Source organism: Empidonax traillii, unplaced genomic scaffold, assembly GCF_003031625.1.
Source record: "Empidonax traillii isolate 1590-97213 ecotype Southwest subspecies unplaced genomic scaffold, ASM303162v1 scaffold415:size763157, whole genome shotgun sequence".
Taxonomy (NCBI): Eukaryota; Metazoa; Chordata; class Aves; order Passeriformes; family Tyrannidae; genus Empidonax; species Empidonax traillii.
In genome coordinates, this window is record NW_020955608.1 from 552,717 (window position 1) to 571,798 (window position 19,082).

The 19,082-nt window shown below is 44.4% G+C and overlaps 3 protein-coding genes and 1 long non-coding RNA gene across 13 annotated transcripts in view; 1 reads left to right on the forward strand and 3 right to left on the reverse strand.

Moving 5' to 3' along the window:
* The window catches only part of ARG2 (arginase 2), an 18,451-nt gene extending 15,809 nt beyond the window's left edge, over nucleotides 1-2,642 (reverse strand). The window contains exons 1-2 of one of the 2 annotated variants that reach the window (XM_027894057.1): nucleotides 2,521-2,642; nucleotides 2,344-2,416 (exon numbers count right to left, since the gene is read on the reverse strand). In XM_027894057.1, the coding sequence (XP_027749858.1) occupies nucleotides 2,344-2,416; nucleotides 2,521-2,637 (190 nt within the window). In that variant the 5' untranslated portion in view covers nucleotides 2,638-2,642. Of the gene's footprint in view, nucleotides 1-1,895; nucleotides 2,098-2,343; nucleotides 2,417-2,520 lie in introns of those variants that run through there. The other variant, XM_027894059.1, reaches the window with a different exon arrangement.
* A 474-nt stretch (nucleotides 2,643-3,116) lies between these two features.
* Nucleotides 3,117-3,895, reverse strand: LOC114062538. The gene is made up of 3 exons (XR_003572405.1): nucleotides 3,754-3,895; nucleotides 3,571-3,572; nucleotides 3,117-3,257 (listed from the first exon to the last, which is right to left on the reverse strand). It is a non-coding gene; the product is annotated as an uncharacterized LOC114062538 (long non-coding RNA).
* A 1,291-nt stretch (nucleotides 3,896-5,186) lies between these two features.
* Nucleotides 5,187-11,859, forward strand: PIGH (phosphatidylinositol glycan anchor biosynthesis class H). The gene is made up of 4 exons (XM_027894064.1): nucleotides 5,187-5,372; nucleotides 7,245-7,454; nucleotides 8,065-8,148; nucleotides 10,490-11,859. Exons 1-4 carry the CDS (start codon nucleotides 5,193-5,195, stop codon nucleotides 10,589-10,591), a joined length of 576 nt encoding a protein of 191 aa, XP_027749865.1. The 5' UTR covers nucleotides 5,187-5,192; the 3' UTR covers nucleotides 10,592-11,859.
* A 2,890-nt stretch (nucleotides 11,860-14,749) lies between these two features.
* The window catches only part of PLEKHH1 (pleckstrin homology, MyTH4 and FERM domain containing H1), a 51,122-nt gene continuing 46,789 nt past the window's right edge, over nucleotides 14,750-19,082 (reverse strand). For 8 of the 9 annotated variants that reach the window (XM_027894051.1, XM_027894052.1, XM_027894055.1 and 5 more), the window contains 4 exons: nucleotides 17,949-18,078; nucleotides 16,001-16,087; nucleotides 15,343-15,489; nucleotides 14,750-15,029 (listed from right to left, as the gene is read on the reverse strand). In XM_027894051.1, the coding sequence (XP_027749852.1) occupies nucleotides 14,853-15,029; nucleotides 15,343-15,489; nucleotides 16,001-16,087; nucleotides 17,949-18,078 (541 nt within the window). In that variant the 3' untranslated portion in view covers nucleotides 14,750-14,852. Of the gene's footprint in view, nucleotides 15,030-15,342; nucleotides 15,490-16,000; nucleotides 16,088-17,948; nucleotides 18,079-19,082 lie in introns of those variants that run through there. The other variant, XR_003572404.1, reaches the window with a different exon arrangement.

The window sequence follows — 19,082 nt, forward strand, 5'->3', positions numbered from 1 at the left end:
ATGAAAATTATTAACTCTTGTAACAAAACAGATAAATAGAACATCCAAGTTAATGATGAGAATAATACTGTGGCTCCATTTCCTTCTTCAAGTCTGAGAAGAAAATTATAGTGTTAGAAAGACAAAGCAGCTAAAGTTTTACTGCCAGTTCAGCATACCACAGGACTCCAAGTAATGGCACTATTATCACAGTACTACAGCCAAAGCTATGCTGCCAACCCAAGAAAGAAAAATAAACAGCCTCCACACAAAACCAAGCATTTGTTAAGTAAGTTTCCATGAACAACATATGTGTACAATAGAAAAGGCTACATGGTAGTGTCCTCCTCCATCTACCACCCTACCCTCGAGCAAATTGTCTTTGCTCTGTAAACCACTCCTCCGTGCATGCTGGAGACTGCAATTGTTTCAAGATGGGTCGTCACAGCAGAACCTGTTCCTTAAAGAGCTGCAGAGATTTAAGCAGCAATAGACCAACCCTGGCTGAAAAAAACAGAACAACCCTACCGCAACGGAAGAACATGTCAGCAATAGGAAACTGCATTGCAGAAGAAATAAATTGTAAGGGAACAACAACAAAATATCTCCATGTGCATTACTGATTGATGAGCAAAGAGTCTATAAGCAACTAAACAGTCAAAGTATTTTTCACTTTCCACATTTTTTTTTTTTTAGTTTAGCTTACTTCATTTCTATCCCACAACATTTTGTCACTGGAATCCAGAAAGAACTTGAATTCTCTTTTCTTTCCATCTTCTACAAGTTCCTTTGAAGTGAGCTTGTGTCATGCAAATTAGAGGGCTTTTTCTCCTAGTTTTTAAATTTGTTGGGGTTTGTGGTTTTTTCTTTTTTTTTTTTCCCACTAAAGAATTCTTACAAAATAGAAATATTAGCTCTGAACCACTTGAAAGAGGACTCCAAGCCTTCCATTATAAAAGCCTGTTATTAATATGAAATAAACTGTTGCCTACAGTCTCATTTAGAGTAACATCCTCCTTTCAAATCTGGTAACTTGCTAGTTTTAAATAAACTCTAAGCTCAGTAACTATTCCAGTATATAAAGTGTCTGTTAGATGCCCTCTTCAACATTTTCTGAGCTTATAGATCATGCTCAGCAGAATTCAAACATTGCCAAGGACAGCATGTGTCTCTACTTTGCACAAAACAAGACAGGGAGAGAATGCCTACTCATCTGATTGCAAACTGGGACTTTTCAACTTGTGAATCACAGGGTATGCAGGATAAGCCTACAGCACTTCTCAGAATAAGGACTGCACCGAATAACTGCTTTTGTTTTGAAGAGATCTTAAAATTCAGAATAAAATTGCTAGAGGATTATTAGGCGATTATCTCTGTATGCATCTTAAGTCCACTGAGTAACCACAGAGAGAGCAGACAGCAGTTCTTTCTGTGGTCCAGCCCTGCAATCCATCCCCATCATAGCTTTCAGTTAACACTTTTTAGATTAAAGATCCTCCAAGACAGAGTTTGGCTTTACAAGTTTCTATCCCTCATGTCCTATTTCTAATAACTGTGATATAGTTTTCTGCAGGTCTCAGGCTTGTAGAAGGATAGATGGAGAAGCTTGAATCACAAATAAGCGCATGGGTTTCCTTGCACAAAAAGACCAGAAACTCTCCATTCACAAAGTTTTCAGAGTCAAGCTGCAGGCAAGACCTCATACACAAAACTGTAGATTTCTCCAGAAAGCTCTAAATTTTATCACCTGAAAGCGTACAAGCATTTTAGGAACAAGCTAAGTAGCTGGTAAGGCACATGGGGGAGAAAAAAAAAAAAACAAAAACAACACAGAGACGAAAGAAAACCCAAAAAAACCCACCCACACAGTGGTGGGTTTCCACGTGTGAACAACAGATGATCTCGTCAAGGGTTACTTGGCTGCATGCACAGAGCGCACACAGCGTTTCTAAGGGCCTCTGTCTTCTCCAGCTTTCCCGGGGTCACCACGGGAACAGCACACGCCCCAGGTGCCGGTGCAGCGCTCGCTGTGCCGGCACAGCCGCTCCCGGCTCCCCGCTGATCCCGAGCAGCAGGAGCGCATCGCTCGGGGAGCCGGAGCATCGGCCTCTCTTTGTTCTAGGGGACCCCGCGAGGCCCCGGTGCGACTCTGCCGGGTGCGGAATGCGACAAGCCTGTCCCTCCCGGCACTGCAGCCAGGCTGCGGGCATCGCCGGCCTGGGGGGGAATGGAAGCAGGACCCGTCTCCCCGCACCCCGCAGCGAGCGGCTGAGTCACGCTTTCCCGAAAGGGGAGGGGGACGACGCGGGCATCCCCGCAGTCCCCGCCGCCACCCCCGCCCCACCGCGCCGCGCGGTGCCTCACCGAGCCCGGCCAGCCGCTCCACCAACCCCGCGGCGCGGAGGGTCGCGGGACCGTGGTCCACTCCTCGCCGCTTCTGCGAGACAAAGAGAAGGGGAACGCGTCAGCCAGCGCAGCCCTCAGCCGGGCGCTGCCCCCCGCCGGGCGCTGCCCCCCGCCGGGCTCCCCCGCCGTGCCCACCTGTCCCCGGGACAGCGGCGCTCCCACCAGCGCCACCGAGCGCGCGCGCCGGGGCGGCTGCGGCGCCGCGTCCGCTCGCGTGCGCAGGAGCCGCGCGAGGCCGCCGCGCAGGGACATGGCGCGCGCTGCCCGCCGGTGCCGGTGATGCTGCCGCGCGCCGCCCGCGCGCCGCTCCTTTCACCGCGCCCCCCCGCCCCGTGCGCGCCGCGCCCCGCCCCCCACACCCCCGCGCTGCCCGGCCAACGGCAGCGCGCGCGCCCGGAGGTGTGTCCCGCCCCCCCGCGGCGCACGCGGCTCCTCCTGCCCCTCCCGCCGCTCCCGGGGTTTTTCCACTCCCGGCCGCCTCATCCCGCTGCCGGTGCGGACAGGGCTGTCGGGCCCCCGCCGTGCCTTTACGGGCGGCGGCGCCTTTACGGGCTCCACCCACAGCCCCTTCGGCGGGGCAGGTGCAGTGCCGGCCCCCCTCGCGCTGCCGGGGGGACAGGCGGGGAGCGGGGCGGGGGCACCCGCGGCGACGGCTCGGAGGATAAGGGGGAATCTCAGCCACGCAGGACTCCTTAGAGCTTCCGTGCGGGAACGCTGCTCCCTGCCTTTACTGAAGGAAAACTGGAGTGACGCTCCTCATCTGATGACCTTGATAACACAATGAAGAGCCACCTCTCTAGCACCTGCCCTGAATATCTCATCTCGGGGAGTTGTGGCCTGAGACAAATCTCAAGTCTGAAAGCTCCAACTGTCTGAAAGCTCCAACTGTTCCATTCACGTCATGTTTGAAGGATGGTTAAGAAATTATTTGAAAACGAGTAAAGGCCCCCGTTTTTTCCCTCCCACTGAAAAATGTGCAGTCTTATGCACATGCTTGAAAGAAAAGCTGACAGTGTTTGTGAGATGACAGAGCACAAACGTGGTTAAACTGGGACTTGCCACTGACACACAAAAAAATCCAAGCAAACTTTTGCTTTTTCCTCTTAAGATTTCCAAGTCCTCTCCCTGCCTCTGTATCTCAGCAAATCCCCATGTCTTGTCAGTATTGTGAATTACCATTACCACTCCTCCAGGAGCTCGTGTTTCTTTTCCCTTCTATCACACTGCTTTCACTTCTTCTACCCCTTACTCTGATTTCTCTTTCCCCTTCTCCCTGTCTCCATCTCTGAGGCTGTCATACCAGAGCTTGTTTATTTACTTCAGTCCTTCTCACCTTTCTTCCCTCTTTTACTGCTTTCAGTTTATTACTTTTCCCCCCTTTCACTCCATCTGTCAATTTCTTTCACCCTCTTTTGGACTTCAACATTTTCTGCTCCATTTCTGGAGTTCATTGCCTGCTGTTACTTTTTCCCGTTCCAAGTCAGCTCACCTTTCCTCTTCAGAGTTCCAGCCCATCTGGCATGTGTGTTCCACTAATGCCAGCCATCTCCCACTCCTCCAGGCCAAGCAAAGATCTCTGCAGTAATTCTTCAATGCCCCTTGGTTTCTCATGTTCGTTAAAGACTCCTTTGCTGCCCCTACAAAAACAAGAGCCCTGAAGATACTGTGAATGAAGAAAATTGCTCACAGAAAGATGGCACCTGCAATTAAAGCTAAGATTCACTCCAAAACCTTGAGAGAAGGGAAATAATAAAAAGACCAAGGGAATCAGGATGGCAGTTTGGAAGTTACAGTGGTGTTGCTTTATATCACTGCCAGGTAAGTCACATGAAGTAATAACTGAAATGCGTTATAGAGAACACAATACAAAGACTCATTAAGTCTCTGGATGCAAAGCCAAGTCTCAATTTATTATGTACTTAGATGGCAAGGAACCAGAAAACATTGCTTTAAACTTTGAAAAAAATACTGGAAAAAAAAAAACTCAAAAGAGCTTGTAGCTAAGCATGGTACAGACAAGAAAATACATTTACATAGTCATATATGGTAAAAACGAACGGGGAAAAGAGAACCTTCTGGACAAGAGAAGGTTGCGAGGAAACCTCATACCAACTTTCCAGTATCTGAAGCGGACCTATAGGGAAGCTGGAGAGGGACTCTTTGTCAGGAATTGTAGTGATGCAATAAGGAGCAATGGGTACAAATCACAAAAGGGGAAATTTAGGTTAGATATTAGGAAGAAATTTTTTACTGTGAGGGTGGTGAGACACCGGAACAAGTTGCCCAGGGAGGTAGGTTGTGGATGCCCCATCTCTGGCAGTGTTCCAAGGCCAGATTGAATAAGGCCCTGAGCAACCTGGGCTAGTGGGAGGTGTCCCTGCCCATGGCAGGAGGGTCGGAACTCCATGATTTTTAAGGCCCATTCCAACCTCTTAACATTCTATGATTCTATGAAAACCTCCGTCTCTTCATCGCAGCAAGAGACACACACAGCACCACTAAAACCTGTGTCCTTTAAAACTGATATTCAAACAACAGAGGAAGCACGCAGTGAATTATCAACATGTGCAAGCCGCGGAAACTTTTTGATGTCATTGGGATTAAGGAAAGACGCTTGGCGAGGCTCAGCCAAGCGAGACAATCGCTCGGCACCACCCTGGAGGCACAGCGGGGCCGGGCACGGCGGGGCGGGCGGGGAGAGAGCGCTGGGCCTGCAGGGCTTTCCTCGGCTCAGGCTCCTCCCGCATGACGGCGGAAACTCCGCGGCCCCTCCTGCCGCTCCGGGGCCGCGGCTCCGCCTGCTCGGCATGGCGGAGGAGCGGCGGTTCCGCTCGGTGTCCGGGGCGCCCATCGCGCTGCGGCGCCGGCAGCACAGCGCGTCCTGCCGGGAGCTGGCCGTGCGCGGGCCCCGCCTGCAGCTCCGCTCGCTCAGCGCCGCCACCTCCGCCGTCTGGCTGGCGGCCTACGGGCTCTTCGCGATAAGCGAGGTACCGACCCCTGCCGCCCGCCCTCGGATCCCTTCGCGGCTCAGGCACCGAGCGGTGACCCGGCTGCACCCCGGAGCCGCCGTCCCGCTGGCACACCGGGCCGGTCAGGGCCACCCGGGGGCCTCGGTGGCCGCGTGTGTCCCCAGATCCCGCCGGGCTGGGGGAGCCGCGCAGCCTTCGCCGAGCGGCGCCCGGGACACGGAGGGCGGCCGGAGTGGTGGGAAGGTGGTCATCGCGTGTCCCGGGCATTTCCCCCCCCCCGCCCTGGGAGCGCCGGGCGTGATGGTTGTGTGGTGAAAAAGAGAAGGCTGTGCCAGTCTGAGGGCCGCGGGCTGCCACTCGCCAGCCTCTTTACAGATAGGGTACATGTGCGAATGGGTGCTGAGTGATGCCTGGCGCATGCTTGTGAGTTCAAGTAACAAGTAATGGTTATTTGAAGAGACAAATTGTGTGAATCTAGAATAAAGGAGGTATTGAAGATGGTGATTGTTAATTCCCAGAAGGAATTTTCCAGAGTGACTCAGAGCACTGCACCGTGAATGTCATCACATTTCACAGCTGAGGGAAAGATGTTGGCAGTGCAGATTTCAAAAGCTGCTGACATCTAAACTAATACCTTTGGATTTATCAGAAACTGGACCCAACTAGTTATCTCTAGACTGAAGTCGGTAGCTTGACCAAAGAAGCTGGTCACTTTGACCTGTGCTTTGACAGTTGCACAGTTTTTTCAATAATCTTTCCCAAGCAATGAAAACAGAGATTGCGATGTGAGTCAGTTATCAGGCGTCAGATATGAAAAGATGGTTCATGTTCCTCTTCCTGGAAGAGAATCTCTGTTTGAGTTTCACATTTTACAAAAACATACACTCCAGCCGGCAGTCACCACCCACTCTCCTCCTGCTTGGCTGTACACATGTTCATGCAGCTTGTAAATGACTGCAGTTCTTCCTTTGCCTAGGAAACCAGGTCTGAAAGTCTGAAGGTGTCTCCCTCTTTGTGTAGATTTCAGTGTCTGTAGTTCCTAACAGGGTTTTTTTTCCATGATAACAAACTTTTGGAGTCCTGTATGTTTTCCAAAGAGTGGCTTCCTTAGCTCACGTGGTGGTCCAGGCCCAGCTTGAGTGGTAGGGCTGTGCAGTTCTGGTCCTTCAGGAAGTGTCAGTTATAACTTTGATTCATGTGTATGTGACGTGGAGCTCTCTAAAACATGTCCCAGAAATAGACTGTGGGTTGCAGACCTTGAGAATTTATTACAAGGTCTTCAGATGACTTACTGGTGACTATAATTTCATCAGTTATATATTAAAATGTAATGGCAATCCCAGGATTGCAGCATGCAAAAGACATTTGTCCTCAGACAAAGCACAGGGGAATGCAAATCTTCTTTAGATTGGTGTTTAAGGCAGGAAGAGAGTGAGGTTTGAACAAGTGTAGACTTGTAAGAAGAAAACCACCAGGCCAGTGGTTTTTCCTGGAGGAGTGTTCTTGCCCTCTGAGAATCCACCTCCTGTTCTTTCACAACACTTCTTTGTCAGTGACATCATCCCTATAGACATTGGTATAATACACAGTCATTGATATAACTAGCTTGTGTTGGTTGAGATTTCTGCACTAAATTTACCAGAGAATAGAATTTTCTTGCAGTTTTCAGTTTCAATTCCCAATTCTTTCAGTCCATACTGTGAAGACTGATTTAAATCTCATTACACATGTATCAGCCAGCTCGGTGAATTAAAAGGGCTGACTCTGCCTAAAATTGCTTTGTAACTATAGCTTTAATATTTTAATTTACCATGCAATTGTTCTTTCTCTAAAGCTCTGTTCAATTAATTGTAAGACTAGAGCTCTGCCTTTGCTTGGCTTGTGTTACAGAATAGTGTGGTGCTTTCTGCCGCAATCTTCATCTCACTGATTGGTCTGATCATATACCTGCACTTCGTCAAAATTGACCAGGAATCCCTGTTGGTCATTGGCTCACTTGGCATTCAAGTGACTTCATCCTACGCTTCAGGAAAAGAGAGTACAACCTTCATTGAGATGGGTCAAGTGAAGGATGTGGTTATCAATGAAGCCATCCATATGGTAATCATACACAGCCTTTCTTCTTGTCTCTGTGGGCACACTCACATCCACTTTATTTTCATGAGTATGGTTTACCAGAGCAATTAAATCCAGCACTATCCATAGCTTTACTGACATCAGGAGCTTTGTTTCAGATTTCCCTCTCTAGTTTCTCATCTCTTACCTTTAAAGGAGAACTCAAACTAAAGGAGAAACCTCAAAAAGCCAAATCCATCTCTTAGATAGTGCCACAGACACTGAGCTAGTGGTTTTATTTCTTTGTGTTATGCTGTTTTCACAAAGCCTGATGGCCAACTCTGTAGTCAAGACAGAGATGAGGAGGTAGAAGACACAAATGATGATTTTTCTGCAAAGCTCCTGTAGAAGAGCAGACCTTACCCTTCCACATATGTGTGTTCTTTTCAGGTTAAAAATTTAATAGAAAAAACCCCACAGCTGAAGTTATTTTTTTATTGTGGGAAAGCTATAGATATAAATTGGTAGACTTGACTGTGGCCTGGGATGGTTTGCCTTCAGCCCAGTGAGTTGAAACAGTTCCTCTTTCTTTGCTAACTCCAGGCAATTTGATAGCTTTTTCAAACTCCAGTGATTGTGTCTGTTTGTCTTGTAGCAAAAAGTTATCTACTACCTATGTATCCTCCTTCAGGACCCTGAAGATCCTCAGGGAGTATCTGAGGTCGTGCCACTCTTTCAGGTGAGTTTCACTGAAAATTCAGGTGAGTTTCACTGAAAATTCCAAATCTGGATTTTTCCAGATGGTCACATGTGCCACACTGGTCTGTGTGGCACACCAGTTGTCCAAGCATATCTTTATTCCACTACGGGTAGCTGCTTACAGTTGCCTTTCCCTAGCTGGGCTGTCAGGGTGGGTGGTATTAGAAGCCTCGTGGAACTATGTACTGGGGATGTTTTTTTTCATTTGCTCTCCATTCAAAGAACAGGGAATTGTGTCAATCTGAACCCAGCCAACAGTTTGCATGAACTAAAAAGCCTTTGGCTCAGGTAGGGTTCTGAGGACTCATACAGCTTTCTGTGTAGTCCTGTGCTCAGTGTTACCATCCTTTATTCTTTTATAATCTACTGTGCAGTTTTAATTGTACTTTCTCTAAAGCTGTGTTGAAATAATTGTAAGACCGGAGGTCTGCCTTTACTTGGCTTGTGTTACAGAATAGTGTGGTGCTTTCTGCTGCGATCTTCATCGCACCGATTGGCCTATGGCACTCTGCTGCAGCTGATTTTTGTCTCAGCTTGGTGTGCCAAAAGTGTTCATAAAGCCTCCTTGGCATTGGAATGACTTCCCCTTTCTTATCCATTGACAAAGATCACAAGACAAGCCATGACCAATTTGCTTAATGTATAATAACTTGTTTGTGTTACCGTTACCCCATCTCCCCTTTCTCTTCTCTCGCTAACTTATTCTGTCTGTTCGTAATCCCGTTTTTGGGATGGAATTTCTTTGTGTGTGTTCTTGCCTAACACAAGAATGCCCTGAGCTGTGAGTGGTGGTAAGCTGTACCAGAGGTACCTCACTTTTTAGATCACTGAGCTATATAGCCTTCTCTGTCCTTAATTCATCTGCTGTTGGGGACTATCATTTTGTAATCTACATACAGTTTATGACTGGATACAGTTAGTCTTCTTCTAAAAACTTACAGGTATAAATAGGCTATTCCGTTGATTCTTGCTGCTAACTCAGTCCCACAATTGTAAAGACTATATTACTAACAGTAATATAAATTAAATATTTCGCACATAGACAAGGGAAAGAAGGGATCTGCTGGAAATCAACATCTAATAAATTCCAGAGAGCTGCATTCAGGAACCTGGTTTTAGTTAGATGTGCTCCTTTTCAACTTCAAAGAGGCTGCCTGGCATCTGTATAGTTTCTTTATTTTTTTCTATCTCAACTCTGAACAGCTTTATTTTCAGGGAAACATCTTAGTACTGCTAGAGTTGACTCCACCAGCAAAGGAGGTACAGAACTGTGCCAGTCTGAAATCCAGTACCTGTCTGTAGTTCTTACTGTAATGTGCAAATCAGTATGTTACTTAGTTTTGAAGAAGCAATGATTATTAGACTGTATTGTGTTCATGTAAGTTATGTCAGCCTTCAAAAATACAGTATCCTGTGCCACTGAGCCCAGAGCCCTTCTGCACTGAATTGACCTTTTGTTCTCTTATGCAACACTTGCAAGGAGGCATTTGATGGACTTTACACGGTAATGCTGTTTTGGGAGCTCAAAAGTCGTGGGATCATAGGGACTGTGGGACTGTGAAACTTTCCCCTCCTTGCTGGTTTTAATCTGGTGCAGTTTAGAATTGATGAAAAATTATTATCCTTTGACCCCCCTTTCCTGTTTGTGTATAATTAATTGATGTTTTCAGTTAACCTTCCAGTGTCCTTATGTTGACAGAACTAGCAGAGGCCAAGGATCGGGTGTCAAAACTCCCTGTCCTGAAGGTCTGTTTTTCAGGGTGGAGGTCTTCTAGGATGGTAGATCCAGTGTATGGAAATCTGCTGCTTATTAGCCCTTAGAGAGAGTATGGCCTAACAGATAGGGTGATGGCTGGGAAAGTGTGGATGTTCTTCCATGCTGTCACTGTGAACTGAGAAAGGAGCGGCTTTCAGATCTGGTGAGGGATTCAGGCTAACTGCAGAATGGTGCTGTGTGTCTTGACCTAACAGCTTTAGGTACTGGTGTTTTTCATGACAGAGGAGGTATGGCTTATGGAATGACTTTGCATTCCTATATTTTACCAGCTTATATCAGACACCCCCTGGAGTTGGATGGACTGTTTCTCAATGAACATGTACAAGTCTCCATTGACTCGATGTGAGAAAGCTAACCAGCTACAGGTGTCTTACTGTTGCACTCCTTACACAGACACACTTCTGCTAGGTTTGTCGGCTGTCTCCACATTCCTCTTCTTTAGGTTCATGTCTCACTAGGGCCTGTCTCACTAGTGGGAAGTTACAAACTTTCCAGTTCTTTTACAGCCAGTCCAGAACCTGATTCTCTGTTGTTTGACTTCTAGAGCTCCAAGCCACGTCTGGACTGCTTGATAGAAGTGTATAAAAGTTGTCAAGAAATCCTGGAGCAGAGGAAGACAGCTCCACAGTCAAGTGGAATAAAATAGCTGAAAAAAACCCAAACAAGGCAGCAGACTTTCAGCAGAACTCAGTGGGACATATGGAAAAGCAAGCAAAACTGCCCCATGGCTTTTATTTATTAGACGAGTGGAAAGTGGTGCAGTGATGTTGGGGCTAAAGGCCTGCACGGCCCCAAAGAGTTGTTAATGTCAGCTCAAGCACAGAAGTGAACCTTGAAATCCTCTGCTACGAAGACAGGTGAGTGGAACTTTTTAGGCTTAGACAGAAAAGAATTATGGAGAAATAGGGCAAAGGGAGACAAAAAATGCATTAATTGTTTACTATTTTGTGCATCTGAAAATTGTGCTAAAATCATAATGTAACCTTGGCTGGACTGCCAAAAAGATGCATTCTTTGGTTTCCATTTAACCCTTTGTTTGAAAAAAACCACTCTAAATACCCAAGCTGTTGTGTGGGCTGGGATGGCAAATTCCTGATCACAGGAGAATTTCGCAAGGACAATTATAGAGAATGAAAACATACTGTTGCATTCAGTTACGTTTAATGAAATAAACATAAAAGAGCAGCCTTACCTCTTCAGGGATCTGCTTGAAAGAGTCCCATGGGATGGGGCCCTAGAGGCAAGGGGGGTCCAAGAAAGCTGACTGATAAAATTAAGGATCATTTCTTCTAAGCTCAAGAACGCTCCATCCCAGTGAGCAGGAAGTCAAGCAGAAATGCCAGGAAGCCTGCATGGATGAGCAAGTTGCTCCTGGCAAAACTTGAACACAAAAAGGAAGTACACAGAATGTGGAATTAGGGACAGGTAACTTAGGAGGAATACAGCAACAGTGTTCAAGCTGTGGTTAGGACAGTTAAAGACTGTCTGGAGATGTGAATCTGTTGAGGGATGTCAAAAGCAACAAGGATGGCTTCAATAAGTACTTAAGTATCAAAAGGAATACAGGGAAAATGTGAACCCATTGCGGAATGGGGCAAGGACCTGGTGACACAGGACATTGAAAAGATGTGGCATTAAAAGGGCCACATCGATTACTCCAAGAATATGAAGCAGCTTGAAGGCAGATGTGTTGTTGAAAATCATGGTAATGACAATGTGAATAAAGTTTTATTGATCTGTGCTCTTGGGAGTAACTTAAAGTTGGAAAATTCTTCTTTGTTGATAAGCTAAAAGTCGCTGTAACCTTTAACTTGTATTTTTCTCTTTTTTCTTTTTTTTTTCCATGACTCCTTAGTAATATAACTGAGCTAAACCCACAAGTTGGCAGGAGCCTAGGGTCATGCTTCATTTGCATACAATGCTGTATTGTGCTTGTGTACATAACCTGTAAATAAAAGCATGTGTCAACATACCATCATGCAATAGGGTAGAGATAAGGTGACTTGCTGTTTTTTCCGTGGTGCCATGAAGTTTGAAAGACACAGGTTAGCTCATCACAGGAAGTATTCTGGTTGTCCAAGTGAAAGGCAGCAGCTTGGGGATGTGCCACTGGCTTTTGTGTCAGAAAAAAAATGATGTCTCAACAGAATGAACAGAGGCTTAAGAGTGTGCAGGGAATGCTGACTATGCTATAAAAATCCCATGAAGTCCTCAGAATATGCACTGAAGAAATTACCAAGAAGCTGTGTCACAGGAGGAAATCTGAAAGATTGTTTTAGCAGTCTTTTGAAGGAGTGAACATCCTGTTCCCATAGTTTAGTCATCCACTGATGCTAAGAAATAGCAGAGAGAAACAGGAATCAGACTAGGGCAGGTTTGTACCGGGTATGTGCCAGGATACCAAACACAATCTTTGTTCATTTTTGTTTACATTGAGAATATTTTGGCTTTTAAAATAGTTTCTTTCATTCTGAGAATAATACAGTTTAATTCATGATAGCTGCATTTTATTAAGAACAAACAGAAATCTCACAGTATATTCCAGGCAGCCTTTTATATACACACAGCAGTTAGGAAAACAAAGGCTTTTGTCATCTCATTCTATGCTGCATCAAAAGCATTGATTAAAATAAAAAACTGTTTTCTCTACCAAAGAATCATACAAAATAGATATCTCCACAGGGTGGGTTGTTTGTTTGAAGACAGGTAAGCTATAAATAGGAGGGGTATGTGCATCCATCAGAGTGGGGTGGTCCCTGAAATACTCAAGTATTCGTGAATATTTTTAAGAAATAAGGAAGGAAAAGAAGTTCTATATGTCATGCTTCTCAGTTTAAAGTGCAGTTATGGTAGAAAATAATGAGCTTCAAGATAGCTCCTGTTTATTTAACATCTCTGCTTCCTGTTTGCCCTGGTACAAGTCTCTGAGGACATAAGTGTCCACTATAAGGAAGTACAGCCTCTGAACTGTGAACTGGAGACTTCTGTGCCTTGAGCATCTCCGGCACTGATGACAGCTAGGACACCACATGCCTTCAGCCTGTTCTAAAGCAGCTTTGTCACTGGGGGGATTGCAGAAGCAGACTGCCAAACAGACCTTCAGGTACAGGAGAACTTGTTAGGCACAGGTGATTGAGTGAGGAGGAGCAACACTTCATGAATTCAAACTGACATAGCTATACTGAGATCACTGTGTGTGTGAGAGAGAGAGGAAACACAAACTACTATCAGGAGATATAGTCACTTAAAAGTAAGGGAAAACAAAAAAGACGAAGTACCTTCTTAAAATTATTTTTGGCTCAGAAAGCTTCTACCCTTTTCTGTACCTTCAAGGGATGGTCTTTAAATTCATAACAAGTGGCTACATTACAGTATGTGCAAATCAGGTCACTCTTCATACAGTCTTTTCCTGTCTTATATCGGCCATGGTGTTTCCATAATCCACCATAGGCTGGTTTGGGGTTGGGATTTTGTTTGTTTGGGGATTTTTATATATTTTTTTTTTCATATTACAAAAGCACATTTTTTGTCTGTCCCATAATCCTAACTCGTGGCTTTGCTACCACCTAAGCATGGAACAAAAACTTCTTGATGTATCAGCTCCCTTGTGTGCATTAGTTGGATGTTGGTGGCAGGTACTAAAAACACTGGTATGGTTGGTTTGTTCATTTGCTTTGTTCATAGCTTTGGTTTGCTATTACTGAATTAATTCTAGTGGTTGGGTTCACACTGTTTTAATTTGGGAAAGTTGCCCAGGAATGCGTAATTATTATGAAGTTGCACATGGTACTTTTGAAAGTGCAGTTATTCTTCCTTAGCTTTTTTATAATGCTTATCAAAAGAGCTGAACTCAAGCTATGTAAATCCAGATTTTTCACAAAGAATTACTATTTTTCTTTTACTTGTTTAAACTTCAATAACCTTCTCATAGCAAAATCCCTTTGAAACAAATAAAAAAATTAAACCTACCACAACGCTTTAGGAAAGTCAGAAGAACAGTACTTGAGTACACATTTGCTGACTACCTCCTCCTTGCTTATGGTAGCATGAAGGAAGCAGGAGTTTGAAAGGAGCAGCTTCTGTCAAGTCAGAATTGCAGAGCTTGTTTGGGAACAAGATCTGTTCTAGTTGCTGAAAGACAGAAAAAGTACAAAATTTGCTTGTCTTGTCTTCCCTTGTCTGAGAAAATGTGCAGTTTCAAATGCATCTACAACAGTGATTAGCAGAAAGTGCAGCATGTGACACATTCAGCCCTGCAGCATTATTTTAATGTTCATCTATTGCGTAGAACAGCGTCAACTTCTGAAACGCATCAGTCCTGGAGGAGCTGACACCCTCTGACACTGTTCTAGTCTCAGTTGTTTTGAGTCCTCAACATGTAAAGACACTAGGTTTCCACCTTTGTTTAAAGTTGAAGACATTCTTAAGGACCACTGAACTCTAATTCTATACTCCCTATTTCAGGTCTAAAATCACCCTTGACTTGCATCGGAATTATTCTTGTCAGTTTAGTTCCTCTTCATTCTCAATAATGTCTTTTTTCATGTCTGGAGCAAGGACTTGGAAAGTTTCTCTCTTCTGCAAGCTGAAAATGTGAGGGATCTAAGAAAATGTGTTTCTAAAGCAAAGCAGGTACGAGATGGAATAATCAGTATAAGGAAAGAGAGCAGATGTAATGTGACTGGAGCACTGTGCAGGTAAATGACCTGAGGCATGGTATTTTGGATGGAGTGTCATGGAAAGGAAACTCCTGCACAGTCCCCCAAAACAACTTTTTTTCCCCCAAGAGAAAGGCCACTGCCTCTACCTCTAAGGATCTTTGTCTATTATTATGGAAAAGGAATCAAAGTCCACATTAAAGTAGTGGTGTGTAACCAGAAGAAACACAGCTCATTTGGAATGAGCTCTCAGAGCAGGGTGGGACCCTTAGTGCTTCGAGGCACAGAAGGAGAAAAGCACCGATTTTCAGTCTCCCAGAGCTTCTTAGCAGGTGTTTTGCTTTGGGAGGGCTGTGTCGAAGACAGCAGTGAAGGTGATGAGCGGTAGTTAATGTAGCTGGCAATAAGAAGTGTTGCTTCAACAATCTGGGGAAAAAAAGACAATGATTAACTGTAAGTCAACTAGAGGTAAAAGTGCCCTTTGATTCTTAGAACCTATTTGACTGCCTGACTTTCGTAAATGGCTTTCTCACATGGAATTGTTCAGTTTTGAAATGAACATCTGTCTCTAAGAGGTAAAATAAGTCTCTTGTTCGAAGGTTCCAGCTTACAAGGGATTTGTTGAATGTGTATAGCTAGTGCAACTGCACCCACAAGTACCAGTCCCCAGGGCTTATACAAAACACCCAGCTCTGATGCTGCCAGCTGGAAAAAAACTTGCTTTTCATTTTATAATTACCTTAGGAACTGCCATTGTGAAGAGGAGTTTTTCAGTGCTGTTTTTTCCAGAACTTTTTTCTTTCATTTGACTGACTACAATCATGAAGTCATCTCGACAGCCTCCAAAGGTCAGCACAGAGGAGTATGAATAAGAGACCTTCAAATGCTGCAGACAGAGAATTTGAAAAAGTCATAGTTCTGTAAAAAACCCAAAACGCTCACCTTAAAATAATATATTAATTTATATTGCTGCTTCCTGCAAGAACACCAGATCTCCAACAGTAACAGGCACTGCAGCTAACTGGCTCTACAGGTAACAGCTGGCAGAGAAAGTGACAATTGCATTTCTATTTTTCTCCTGGCTTGTTCGATACCTCACTGCTTCATAGTCCAAATTTTGTTATATCCCAGATGATGGTAGTAAAGCACACATTACTGAGATTTTGCAAAGATGTATGAGCATGTTTGCTAGCCTAACTTACACTGCAGCTGTAATTTTCCTTGTCTATGTAGTGTTCAAACACAGCACTGACTTCCGTCATCTGACTTTTACGAGTTAACTTCTGGGTCCATTTGAAGTTAAAGACAAACTTTTAGTGACTTTCAGTGGACTCTGGAGTGTCTTTCCGGGGGTGAGGGGATAAGATATTTTTCTTAAACAGTGTTCCTCAACATACCATTGTGTTATAATCCAGTATGCTGATACCATCTTCATTCACAGCTATCCACACTGGACAGTCTTCCAATGAGGAAGGCAAAATAGGCTAGACAGAAAGAAAATTATTAATTCAGGTATTTCTTGATGACCAATAGAATGATGTTTCTGACATAAATGTTGGATTTTAAGGATAAAGTGATGATGAGAAAGAATCCTACAAGCTTACTGGTGTGACCTGGTTTGATTTTTTAAGAGGGCTTTTCTCAAAAGTTAGAATAATATTTTCAGATTTAAATACAATTTTGAGAGTAGCAGCACAAGAGATACAAGGATAACAAAGGCTTTTAGATTAAGTAGATTCCATTGGTGTAGTTAAAATGGAAGGAAATGCTAGGAAAGAGCAATAAAATGCAACTCTGCTCTGCACATGTTTTTATACTGCTCCTGTCAGTCAGGCAGGCAGTGAAGCCTTTTGGTTTCTGTAACACCAGTGCACCCAGTACCATCACATCAATGCAATTTCATTTCTTACAAGAGTCTTACAGACAAATGTGTATCAATTATCTGTTAAAGATGAGTTGTTATGGCTAATGACATAAATCTTTCCTAGGAATCTGCAATTACATGGCTAATGGCGTGGGTTTTGCTGCTTAACTGTTGAAAAGTTATAAAATATGCTGATCATCAGAAATACCAACATTATTTGAACTGCGAGTGGAACTATTCTATATTCAGATTCTCCAGCATCAATAACTTCAAATACCAGTAACTTCTGCTTTACTCCTGACAGTAGAAATAATTATCTCTTCAAAAATATTTTGTATATTTACTCAAGAGATCGGTTTCATCCTTAGACTTTATTCCATAACTGGCCAGTCTCTTCGTGAACGAAGAACCGGGGAAGGTCTTTCCACCTTCCAGCCTGCGCATTGGATTTTTTAGGTGAGACACAGTGTGCGCGGAACTGAGCCCACCCTTTAATCCTGAGGTTCATCTGCCAGGGCCAAGCGAGCTTGGACAGTGGCAGTGAGGTCCTCAGGACGTAGATGGATTGCCTTACAGGGCTAGCGAGCTCCATCTGCCCGGGGAGTGTCCTAACCGGGAATCGAACCCAGATCTCAGCGTTGACAACGCTGTGGTTTAGCCACTGCACCACCAGGGACACTCATTCCATAACTACAGCAGCTTTGAAGTCAGAGATACATAACCATGAAGAAGACCTATCTCAAGCTTTCAACAGGGGAAGTTTCTGCTGGGACGGGGAAGATGGTTAATGCTAAAACAAGATTTCTCAGACAGCCATCATGTGCTAAGATATCACTTCAGGCAAGGGTGATAGGTACAGAGCTCTAGCCTGGGATAGTACAAGTTCCTGGGAGAGTACTCCCTCCAGATATTCTTTGCTCTCCTACTGATGTCTGTGGGCTGGCAGCTTACCCAATACATGCTTTAGCTTCTGTTTCTGCAATAGGACACTAGCAGTGCTTGCCTCTCTCATGTGGCAAGGAAAGCGTGTCAAGCAGAAAACAGGACTGAATTACAGCTAGCATCAGCTGCCAGGTGTGACTTATGGGGGACTCTTCCCTTCCCCCCCCCCATGGTGGTCTGTAAATAGTATTTTTTAAACTATTACTGCAGCCGTGCTGACCAGGGAAATTCCTGCCCAAGCAAGCTTTGGCAAGGTTTGTAAGGACAGTCAGTACTCTGTATCATGATCAACTGACACGGCCATGGAACCTTCAGTATTTATTTACTGAACGCTAGCAGCCCCTAGTGTTTAGAACATACTTGCCTGCCTTGTTTTTCAACCTATGTGGTACCAAGGCTGTTTATTCAGAACAGAGTATTGTTCAGTTTTTTCCTTTCCCGAAGTAGAAGCATTTTCAACCCATGTTACCAGAGACTGTAGGTACATTTCTGCTCAGGTAGTTCACTTTTGGCAACAGAAAAAGGTGTGGTCCAGTTACCTTAGCAGCAAATATTTTGCTTCCAAAGAGAGGCCATTTCCGGGCCACTGTCAAATAAATTCGAATGCATTCTGGTGGAGAGCATCCCTGCAGCACCATCCACTTCATCGCCAGCCTGTCTATCAGTTGCCTTTCAGAATCCAAGATACAAGACAGTATTATTTACTAATGTTTTCTAAGGAAACAGATGTACCTCTTTACTCCAAAAGGGCTGTTCTACACAGCTCTCACAGACAAGGCTGTTAGCACTATCAGTTACAAGGATTGTACAACATAAGTTTATTATATTAGCATTTTCTCCACATCCGTAATTATTTTATTACTAATTATACTGTAATGCCCATGAATCCTACTCACATATGAGTTGTTCACTGGTGTATATATTAAACAACTGTAACTGCAGACACTGGGTCAGGTGTTACAGTGAAACCCTGCCCAGCTTGTCTTCACATTTGGTTACACTCCTGCCTTCCTCCTACCTTGCTGTAGTGTGCTCTATATGGAATGGCAATATATATTAACTCTTGATTTGGCCCAGTAGGGTAGTTTGGCAGCTACCTCGCTACATGCAGATGGAATTTGCTTCCAAAAGGAGGTAACTGTGTTAGCTACACCACTGCATTCCTAAGTAGCTTAGGGTCTGGAATAAAACCATTCTCTCACTTTAAAACAGATAAATCTGAGATCTGTGGCAGCATCTGAATTTCTGTACTTGAGCTCTCTGCATTGTGTGTGAGAATTTCCAAGTCAGAACATCAGAACGCCCTACCAAAATATGTCCTACCAGAATTACTACATGGCCTGAAGCAACTCATGCTGGCATTATGACTCATTGCAAATGGCAGGCATCTGGATTCAGTTGATACCTGGGGGAAGGGTAGAACAAAAACTCAGGAAGAGAATTCACCTTAGGCTTAGGTTAGTTTGTTGGAACTGAGATGCCTAATTTGGAAGTGAAAGGCCTAAACTTCTTGTCTAGGGGAAAATTAGTTGGTGATTTGGCTATTTTTATGTTAGTTTTTCTTTTAAGGGAGCCTTTTCCTGACACTTGTGTTTTGTTTAAGTTTCTACATCAAATAATCTTGACAGGGTTCCTTGAAACTACTTAAATATATGACAGAATTTTGCAAGTAA

Coding starts and splice junctions, on each gene's coding strand:
- PIGH (XM_027894064.1), top strand. CDS start 5,193: ATGGCGGAGGAGCGGCGGTTCCGCTCGGTGTCCGGGGCGCCCATCGCG. Junction 5,373..7,244: donor GGCTCTTCGCGATAAGCGAG/GTACCGACCCCT, acceptor CTTGTGTTACAG/AATAGTGTGGTGCTTTCTGC. Junction 8,149..10,489: donor AGGTCGTGCCACTCTTTCAG/GTGAGTTTCACT, acceptor TTTGACTTCTAG/AGCTCCAAGCCACGTCTGGA.